This window comes from Sinocyclocheilus anshuiensis, unplaced genomic scaffold (assembly GCF_001515605.1).
Source record: "Sinocyclocheilus anshuiensis isolate Anshui unplaced genomic scaffold, SAMN03320099.WGS_v1.1 scaffold1799, whole genome shotgun sequence".
Classification (NCBI taxonomy): Eukaryota; Metazoa; Chordata; class Actinopteri; order Cypriniformes; family Cyprinidae; genus Sinocyclocheilus; species Sinocyclocheilus anshuiensis.
In genome coordinates this window covers 203523-213776 of record NW_015552692.1, presented here as the reverse complement: position 1 = coordinate 213776, position 10254 = coordinate 203523, and the positions used below count along the sequence as shown (strand labels likewise).

The window sequence follows — 10254 nt, the reverse complement described above, 5'->3', positions numbered from 1 at the left end:
AAAATACTCGTAATCAGACTACAGTTACTTTTTTATGGATTACACCATTACATATAATTGCACACAAATGCAATGAATCGTCCATAATTTATAGATTCTCCCTAATTCCTCTTTTTCATTTTTTAAATGTTCCTTTCTAAAATAGCCTACAGTTTATATACACTCAGAAAGTCTCCAGTTTTGTGGACATTCACTCAGAGATCAGACATTAGTCAGGTTTACACAGCATTTGAGCACTGGATTTACAAAAATCATTTCAGGTTTAAGAAGTGTTTCAACATCGCATCAACTACTGATGAGCACATTCATTTTTATTTGCATTATCACTCTGTAGCTTATTTAACTATGTGTTTCTATGTCTTTGGAAGGCTTTTGTCTTTCAAACACATTAAAATGCACAAACTTTTTTTCTCATCTGATCCTCTTTCACCTAATATATTTACTTGAAGATTTTAAAATAAATATTTTAATTATTAAGCATCACATTTACATGTTCACTGGTTCTCCGACGTTGGTTATGGTCACATGACATGCAGGTAAACAAATAAAATATTTCATTTTCTTTATGTTTTTTAAAATTTTGATTGATTTTAATGTCACATTTTTATGATTTATGTAATTATTCGCTTTTCATTAAACTCGCAAACCCCCTGCAGTTCCTTCACAAACCTTGGCGTAATGTAATGTTTAATAACAACAAATGGAATATATCTTTTCACTCTTTGTATTTTTATATCAATATGGTACAAGACCATCCTATTTAAGTCAGTGTGAAAACGAGACCGCTCAAAAGTAATCCAAAAGTAGTGTGTAATGTAATGGATTACGTTACTGACTACAATTTTATCATGTAATCTGGAATCGGTAACGGATTACAATTTGTAAGTAATCTACCCAGCTCTGGAGACACGCTCGACAGGTTTCTACCATCCGATGTGAGACGCTTTACCTTGAAGTCTCGTATGTAGGTGAGGAAGAAGCTGATGAAGGACAGAGCGAGAGACCATTCGGAGATGGTGCTGACGATGTGCGGCGTGAAACCCTGAAGAAGAAAAAACAGCGCAATCAGAGACTCACTCGACACGCAATCCTTGCAGTGAAATAACGCACTCACCGGTTCTCCAGGCGTCCAGTGCAGCTTCTGGTTGACCTCGGTTCCTGACAGAGTGCTGTACATGATGACCGACGACACGAACACTGAGCGAATCAAGGAAGCAACCGACAACGCTCAACGCTAAAGCCCGTTTAGCTCACCCAAAAATGAAAATTCTGTCATTAATTACTCACCCTCGTGTCGTTACAAACCCGCAAGACCTTCGTTTTTGGGTGAACTATCGTTTTAAAGGATACTGCTGATGATGCTGGCGAAGGTCCAGACGCAGACGCTCAGCCGCGTCCAGAACATGGTTTTGCTGTGGATGTGCGGCTGCATGCGGTGCGACAGCAGCGTCTGGACCAGGATGTACAGAGCGCCCACGCCGAACGTCAGCATGGCGCCCACCAGATGCATCGCAAACAGAGTGGTTTTCTGGGAAAGACACGGCACACACACAATGTTCGGAGCGAAGATTCGGTGCAATAAACTTTTTAATTGGAATGAATGGCTGTAAATCGGTCTGTTTAGACCGACCGACACAAATATTCGCATGCGACAATGCAACTTTTTTGTACACTGGTGAAGCGAAAAATCAAATGCAAAAATCGGACTGACTTTTTATGCAAATCCAGTGCAAAAAAATTTTTATTCACATGCCAACAATGCAAAGTTTGTTTGTGCGTTGGTCTGAACAGACAAATCGAATGCAAAAATTAGACAAAACTTTCATGCCAACATTTGGTGCGAAAATTCTGTGCGATAAACAGTTAAATTTGAACGAAGAATTATAATGGTGAAGAATATTCGCATGCCACCAATGCGACAACGCAACGGTTTTTTGCACACTGGTCTGAACAGATAAATTGAATGTGAAAATTGGACCAAATCTTAATGCGAAAAGTCACTGAAATAAACATTTTAATTTGAACGAATTTGTTAAGACTGCATTGTCGCATTGATGGGGTATGAATGTTTGTCGGTGTTTTTTTGTTGGTCAAATTGGTCCAAACAGAGAAATTGAATGTGAAAATAAGACTAAATCTTCGTGTGGAAATTTGGTGCATAAACATTTTAATTTGAACGGACTGCTGTCGAGTCTGTTCAGACCAACACGAATATTCACATGCCAACAATGCAACTGTTTTTACGCATTGGTATGAATAAACAAATCGAATGAGAAAATTGGACTGAAACTTAATGCAAAAACTCAGTGCAATAAACATTTTGATTTGATTGAACACCTGAAAATCTGTCTGTTTAGACCAACGCAAATATTTGCATGCCGTCAATGCAACTTTTTTCACACTGGTCTGAACCGACAAATTGAATGCAAAAATCGGATAGAATTTTCATGCAAATTTTTTGCGCATTGGTCCAAACAGACAAATCACATGCAAAAATCGTACCACAATACCACAACTTCATGCAAAACTTTATGCACAAACATGCAAACATTTGTGGGACTCTTAATTGCAATAATCATTTTAATTCGAATGAACAGCTGCTGCGTTTGTTCAGACCAATGCGAACATTCCCATGCTGACAATGCAACTGATTTTTTAAGCTCTCTTCATTTTTTTTCATCACGCTGCAAAGAAAATGGGCTGAACCAATAAGATATGCGCTTTTTGGTCATGTGCTCTTTTATTTGGTGTTGTTTGATAAAGAACATAGCAAATAAAACATCATAATAAAAACACTGAAAACATGTTTTTGCAGTTTTTTTACCCAAACATAATGTGAAAATCGGAGCAAATTTTCATGCCGAACATTCGTTTTGGGAACAGGCAAACATTTGGTGCAAGAATTCGGTACAAATTTTTATTTTTTTTAATTTTTATTTGAACTAACGTCTGTTAATGCGTCAACAAAAACATTTGCATGCATCAATTCGACAGATTGCAAATCGACAAATCGGACCTAATTTTCATTCCAAACACACGTTTCAGTGTGAACAGGTTTTTACGCTCAGTGTACGTACCTGGAAGTTTGCGACGACGCACATGCCGAACGAACTTCCGCAGCCCAGAACGAACCCCATCAGATTAAGGCAGTTCAGACGAGTGTCGTTCACGTCCACGAGGGCATGAAGCTGCTTATAGCGCACGTACATAGTAGCGACACCTGCAGGAGACACGCAGCATTACATCACTGAAACGGGGTTAAAGGCCACACCCTACCACTTCATAACATTGTGTCTTGATGCAACACACCCCCTTCCCGTACTGTTCGCATGTTAGCATTAGCATACAGTCAAACCAAAAGTTTTTTTTTTTAATGGTTTAGTTTCGTAATCATATTTTCGTGTCAGTGTAAAGCTAGGGGTCATAATTAAGGTCAGTGTAAGGTCAGAGGTCATTCAGTACCTAAAAACGCAGACACATTCAGCATGAGTCCAAACACGCATCTCTCCGGCGCGACCGTCCCCGTGTCACTGTAAGTGCAAAACGAAGGTCACTCAGAGGTCAGAGGTCACGCCGTCACATGATGACACCGGTCTGTGCTCACCTGATGTAGGGCACCAGCGGGTCCACGTGTCTCAGGATGACGGCCGTGATGTAAGCGAAGATGAAGGTGGCGGCGGTCCAGATAACCAGCGCCACGGGCAAGACGCACAAACCCTCCTGAAACCACCACATGCCTAAAACACGCCTAAAACATGCCAAATATTACCAGTCAGCCGCGCTTCCTCTTCTCAGAGCATCATGGGTGAGTTTCTGCTTTTCACTTCTGCTGTGAGAGCGTAACCTTCACAAAATGTTAATAAAACCATTCACACACTGAAACTAGAGAAAAGAGTCAAATAAAAAAGCACCAGGGTTTTCAGCTTGATAAAACCATTAGATATGGACCCAGCTAATAGGGAACGTTCTCAGAACATTCTGGTATGTTCTCTCAATGTTATGAGAACATTCTTCTAGTAACATTATCTGGGGCCTGTTCCATAAAACAAGTTTACATATTCTGACTTGTTTTTAACCAAATCAACTGACAATAAGTCAGACTAACTGAAATAAGCCTGGCTTATTTTTGTAAACTTGTTTTATGGAACAGCCCCCTGGGGCCAGTTGCATAAACTTAGCTACTAAGTTAAGACTGTGTCTTAAGAACTAGTTTGACCAACTAGAAGTTGCCAAGGGCAAATCAGTCCTAGTTTTCCAATACAAATAAGACCAATCTACCTTTTCATAACGGAATTTAAAGTTACGACCAGTCTTGAAGAAAAAAAATGAATGACTAACTTTTTAAGACTAGTCTAAACAGTTTATGCAACTGGCCCTCCAGTGGTCTTTAATAATGTTCTCAAAACATTAGCACAAAAACATTATTTATACAGTTTTTTCATACGTTACTTTCCTGAATGTTTCAGATCACTTTTTAAATGTTACTATTGTTTCAGAACGTTCAGAGAACATTCAGAAGTAACATTCCCATAATGTTTGCACAATATGGAATGTTTCTTTAACGTTTGAATAAAAACGTTTAAAAAAAAAAAAAAGGGACGTTTTGAACGTTTGCCGGACATTCATAAATAGCGTTTCCATAACGTTGTGGGAACGTTAGCGAAACGTTCTTATATGTTTGATAGCTTGAATATCAGTGACTGAGTAGCGTTACCATGGTATTTGCATAGTAAGGATATTTTATAATGGTACGTGCTTAAATTGTACAAGTATTTGGAGAGATTTTAAGAATAAACAATAAAAGCGGAATTCAATCAAATAAAGCAGCAACAGATTTCTTTAGTTTCACTTTCTATTCCAAACAAAGAAAATGTGATTTTAAAGCGCATGTTATCTTGTATTATTGCTTTTGTCTTTGCTTCTGTCAAATCTGTATGTGATGATAAAGTCAGATTTAAAAATAGTATGTTTTTATGTCAGTGAGGAAAAGCTTAACGCTACCTGTCAATCAAACAGACGATCGTCCCTCAGTCTAAACAGGCATTTTACATCTCCACAGAATGACTCTTTCATTCTTTAATGTTTGTATATCCCCTCAAATTTCGGATTTAGTTCATTTTAAGTGCTGTTTATCTTCAGTGTCTCGCGCATCAACTCTCGCCGCTCATTTCCGCCCAAACTCATGAGACCCGCGGGAAAAACCCGGATGTAGAGCTGCTCGGCGGGTCGCCAGCGCGGGAAAACTCCCCCTCAGGCGCAATAATATGCTAATACCCACAGAGACATTTTGATTTATTTAAATATTCATGTTATCTTTCGGTTTTATTTATTTTTTTATTGTTTGACTATTTAAAAGAGAATATAGGAAAATATAACTTAATTCGTAATTTCACGTACATAAACAAAAACCTGGCTCTGTCTTTTCTTTATTCAAAGTTGATCTACGAATACACGGAAACTTTCATATCATAGTGAATGTTCAGTTTATCAGTGTATATTGTAATAAATATCTGAGAAATTGTTTTATCTATAAAGAGTGATAGTCAATGTAAAAAGAGCAAAAAAACAGCAGAACAACAAAGCCAAATATACAATATTCATATATATTGTAATGATACTGTAAAGATCCTATTACATTCAGCTGTATTTTTGTAAGTTTGTCGCCTATTTGTACAATACATGTTCAATAAGCTTTGGGTAAGTTACTTTTTGCTTCAGTACTTAAAAACAAAACAAACAAACAAACAAACAAACAAACAAAAAAACACCAGTTATCATAAATATAGCAATCTTTATTTTACAGGTGCTTTTATTCAAAAAATCAGAGCAATGTTACAATCAGACCAAGAGTTTGTTACGAGTCAGAAACAGGCGGTTTTTTATTGACTGTCATGACAGAAAAAACAAACAAACAAAGATATAATCGGACGTTTCCATCCGCGAGATTTAATTAGCGCTTAAATCTGCCGTCTCTTGTTAAAGTGGAGAAACTCCCAGAAAGGATTTGGCAACAAGCGACGTCTAACGAATCGAATCAAAGCTTATGGTTAAGTGTGAACAGACAAACGTACGAATACGATACGATACGGATCCAAGATATGGAAGAACAGCAGACGATGAAGCAGTAAAACAGAGATTCGTAAAGTGGAAATCAACTATTAGAGCTCCTCTCCGAAGTTTAATCTGCGAATAAAAGATCGTTAATAACATCAATTGCACAAACTTCTCAAAAGTCGTTTCAACTTGTTTTCTGGGTGGCAGCATCGAGCTGTTTCTACAAACTACCATTTATTACATCTTTATTTATTTATTTATTTGTATATTATATGAATCGCCTGAGAGGGATGTTTAGAAATAAAGAATTCGGGAAAATAAGCAAAACGGCATGCAAATGTCAAAACTTTATATATATTAAAGGCAACCGTTAACAGATCGATTCACTAGAGATACTTTAGGAATAAACGTCATCAGTAATGAACTTTAGTGAACATTAGAAGAGAATTCAACATACAACTTCAGCTCAAAATCTGGTGCAAACATAAGCAAATTATTCAGGAAGTTGGCGACGCCGCAGGAAAGACAAAGAAGACACCTTTAAGTGTGTTAAAATGTCTTCAAACTTTCTACGACGATTGGCATTTTTGATTTTAACGTCTGAAGATTTCAGACATAATGAAGCAAAGTAAAACAGGGTGAATCTCAACAAATTTGTCATATTTCAGCCCTAAATCAAAAGAAATAAACAAGAAATAATATTTAGAAGCGCATTTTAGGACTACTATTATTTCTACGACGATTGGCATTTTTGATTTTAACGTCTGAAGATTCCAGACATAAAACAGGGTAAATCTCAACAAATTTGTCATATTTCAGCCCTAAATCAAAAAAAATAAACAAGAAATTATATTTAGAAGCGCATTTTAGGACTACTATTATTTCTACGACGAATTCTTAATCACAAAAAAATGGTAAATATTATTTAAATTGTACAATTTTAAGCACATAATGGCAGTATTTTTGTATTAAATTCTATTTATACTGATTGTAATATTACAAAAAATACTGTATTATTGTATTTAAATTGTTGTTAAAATAATGTGCTTAAAAATGGATTTTATTGTCCTTCTAAATATATTTCCTTTTAATTTTAGTGCGAAACATGACATTGTGAGATTGACCCAGCAGGCACAGCGTGAGACACGACAATCTAAACGAATGAAAACTCAACACAAACCAGCTAAAGACTGTGATTTCATTCAGGGACGAACCAATAAATTAAGTGCTTTCCATCTAAAACCAAACAAAACATCCTTCAGAGAAACCGTAAACCAGCTGACGATGAAACGGAGTGACGAGGGGGAAAAATACGGCCTGATTATTTCACAAAAGATGGAGCTAAACACAAAATACAGACGCACGTAAACAAGTAATAGGAAATCATTATTAGCAGCCACAAAATCATCATTGAGCTGACTTCACTTGTTTAATCCAATTTTTAACACGTGAGAACGAGTCGTTAAAACGATAATACAGACCCCGACGGCCCCAATGCATCATGGGTAATTCAGAGCGAGAAACATTTCCAATCTCATTAAAATAATGACCTAAAGAAAAGTGACCTTTCGGAAGTTCGCTCACTCGTTAGTTCGTTCGTTAGTTTGTTAATTTATTCGTTCGTTGGAGAAGAAGAAACTGCGTTAAAGGAACAGTTCAGCCAAAAATGAGTTTGTTTCTTCATCAGGTTTGGAGAAATGTAGCATTGCATCAGTGTCTCAGCAATGGATGCTCTGCAAGTGAATGGGTGCCGTCAGAATGAGAGTCTGATAAAAACATCACAATAATCCACAAGTAATCCACAGCACTCCAGTCCATCAGTTAACATCTGGAGAAGACAAAAGAAAGATCTGTGCAGATTTCTCTCCTGATTCAGACTTTTTATAGGGTTACTATGGATTTTGACTCGTATTTTAGTTAAAAACACCTTAGTGATGGATTTGTTTCTTACAAATGCGCAGCTTTTGTCTTCTCAAGATTAATCGAAGTACTTATTGGATTACAAGATTACATGGATTACTTGTGGATTACTGTGATGTTTTTATCAGCTTTTTGGACTCTCATTCTGACGGCACCCATTCACTGCACTATATTTCTCCAACCCTGATGAAGAATTTAAGCACATTTTAATTTCTTCCTGAATTCTTCCTTCAGTCTAAGCGCAGAATGGTGTAAATCAGGATGCATTGGCTCTGGTTTAGTATGAGGCTGAAAGTGCAGGAAGATGAAACCATATGTCAGGGGTCACTCGACGGCCTCCGCTGTGCTCTGTGGCTTGATCTTGAAGACGCAGATGTGCAGGTGAGACGCGATCTCGTTGCAGACGCTCACGCAGTAGCGCACCAGATCGAACAGGGACAGAATCTGGTCAAAACAAACAGCAAACGGCAGAATCTGGTCAAAACAAACAACAAACGGCAAACGCGGAATCTGGTTCAAAACAAACGAAAAACGATAGAATCTGGTAAAAACTAACGGCAAATGACGGAATCTGGTTCAAAACAAACGGCAAACGACAGAATCCGGGTCAAAACAAACGGCGTCAAAACAAACGGAAAACGACAGAATCTGGTCAAAACAAACGGCAAACGACGGAATCCGGGTCAGAACAAACGGCAAACGACGGAATCCGGGTCAGAACAAACGGCAAACGACGGAATCCGGGTCAGAACAAACGGCAAACGACGGAATCCGGGTCAAAACAAACGGCAAATGACGGAATCCGGGTCAAAACTAACGGCAAACGACGGAATCCGGGTCAAAACAAACGGCAAACGACGGAATCCGAGTCAAAACAAACGGAAAACGACAGAATCCGGGTCAAAACAAACGGAAAACGACAGAATCTGGTCAAAACAAACGGCAAACGACGGAATCCGGGTCAAAACGACAGAATCTGGTCAAAACTAACGGCAAACGACGGAATCCGGGTCAAAACGACAGATCCGGGTCAAAACAAACGGCAAACGACGGAATCCGGGTCAAAACGACAGAATCTGGTCAAAACTAACAGCAAACGACAGAATCTGGTCAAAACTAACGGCAAACGACGGAATCCGGGTCAAAACAAACGGAAAACGACAGTTATGAGCCGTAATATGTGACTTCAGCGCGAATCTGAGGTGACATGATCTCACCAGAGAAATCCATAACACCAGATACTCGTCGATGAAGCTGTTGAAATACTGATCGAGAAACAGCAGGCCGGGACCCAGAAACGCCGCGTCGTGAAGATGCATCTCACTCTTCGTCATGTGAGCCACCTGACGAGACAAACAGCGGCTCAGATGCGCGTCAGAAACGAAGGCCGTATCGGCGAGCGTCTTTACTCACCACTAGTTTATTGGTGATTTTGGCCGAAACGAAGCCAAAGGCCAGAATATACAGACAGGGGTGTTTCTGGAACAGCTGGACGGTTGATTTCTTATAAATCATCATAGCGAGGACGATAACCGAGCCGATGTGCAGAACGGGCGATAACACGCTCGTACCCTGAAACACACATGTATTTATAGTTGAGAAAGAGACAATATATAATATAATAACGCATGTCTATTATATACTGGAGGTGGTGTACGTACCGCTATAGTGGATCCGTTTTTGCCCACGCCGCCTGTAAATATGACCCTGAAGTAATTGGTACACGAGAAAACCACCGCAATAAATGTGCAAAGTGCTGGAATTATTTTCATTTGGATGTTTATTACGGGAATCTGTCGAATGTGAGAGAGTGAGAAACAGTTACATTCAAACACATATATATGTAATAATATACATTTTTATGACTATTATCATTGATATAATACATTTTTTTATTTTTTATAGTTTTAATACATCTTAATATTTTAAAGATTTTTATTGTTTTTAATGTATCATTTAATGTATCATTTACATTGTGTTATTAATATATTATACTATAGTAATAATGTATATACACATATATATAATTTTGAAAATTCAGCTTTGATCACAGGAATAAATTACAATTTAAAATATATTCAAATAGAAAGCGGTTATTTTAAATAGTAAAAATATTTCACAATATTACTGCTTTTGCTGTATTTTGGATAAAATAAATGCAGGCTTGGTGAGCAGAAGAGAATTCTTAAAAAAAAAAAAAAACATTAAAAATCCTACTGTCAAAAACCTTTGACTGGTAGTGTAGGCTGATTATTCTTATAGATTGAAAAAAATGTGTTT

General features: G+C 37.7%; 2 protein-coding genes across 7 annotated transcripts in view; both read right to left on the bottom strand.

Annotated features, from left to right (window-relative positions):
* The window catches only part of dram2b (DNA-damage regulated autophagy modulator 2b), a 7144-nt gene extending 1949 nt beyond the window's left edge, over positions 1 to 5195 (bottom strand). The window contains exons 1-7 of one of the 2 annotated variants that reach the window (XM_016459363.1): positions 5002 to 5195; positions 3605 to 3748; positions 3463 to 3530; positions 3078 to 3220; positions 1351 to 1528; positions 1115 to 1197; positions 950 to 1042 (exon numbers count right to left, since the gene is read on the bottom strand). In XM_016459363.1, coding sequence (XP_016314849.1) covers positions 950 to 1042; positions 1115 to 1197; positions 1351 to 1528; positions 3078 to 3220; positions 3463 to 3530; positions 3605 to 3735 — 696 coding nt within the window. In that variant the 5' untranslated portion in view covers positions 3736 to 3748; positions 5002 to 5195. The remainder of the gene's footprint in view (positions 1 to 949; positions 1043 to 1114; positions 1198 to 1350; positions 1529 to 3077; positions 3221 to 3462; positions 3531 to 3604; positions 3749 to 5001) is intronic. The other variant, XM_016459364.1, reaches the window with a different exon arrangement.
* Positions 5196 to 7874: 2679 nt separating this feature from the next.
* The window catches only part of cept1b (choline/ethanolamine phosphotransferase 1b), a 7464-nt gene continuing 5084 nt past the window's right edge, over positions 7875 to 10254 (bottom strand). For 4 of the 5 annotated variants that reach the window (XM_016459355.1, XM_016459357.1, XM_016459356.1 and 1 more), the window contains exons 7-10: positions 9636 to 9767; positions 9388 to 9546; positions 9192 to 9317; positions 7875 to 8418 (exon numbers count right to left, since the gene is read on the bottom strand). In XM_016459355.1, the coding sequence (XP_016314841.1) occupies positions 8299 to 8418; positions 9192 to 9317; positions 9388 to 9546; positions 9636 to 9767 (537 nt within the window). In that variant the 3' untranslated portion in view covers positions 7875 to 8298. The remainder of the gene's footprint in view (positions 8419 to 9191; positions 9318 to 9387; positions 9547 to 9635; positions 9768 to 10254) is intronic. The other variant, XM_016459359.1, reaches the window with a different exon arrangement.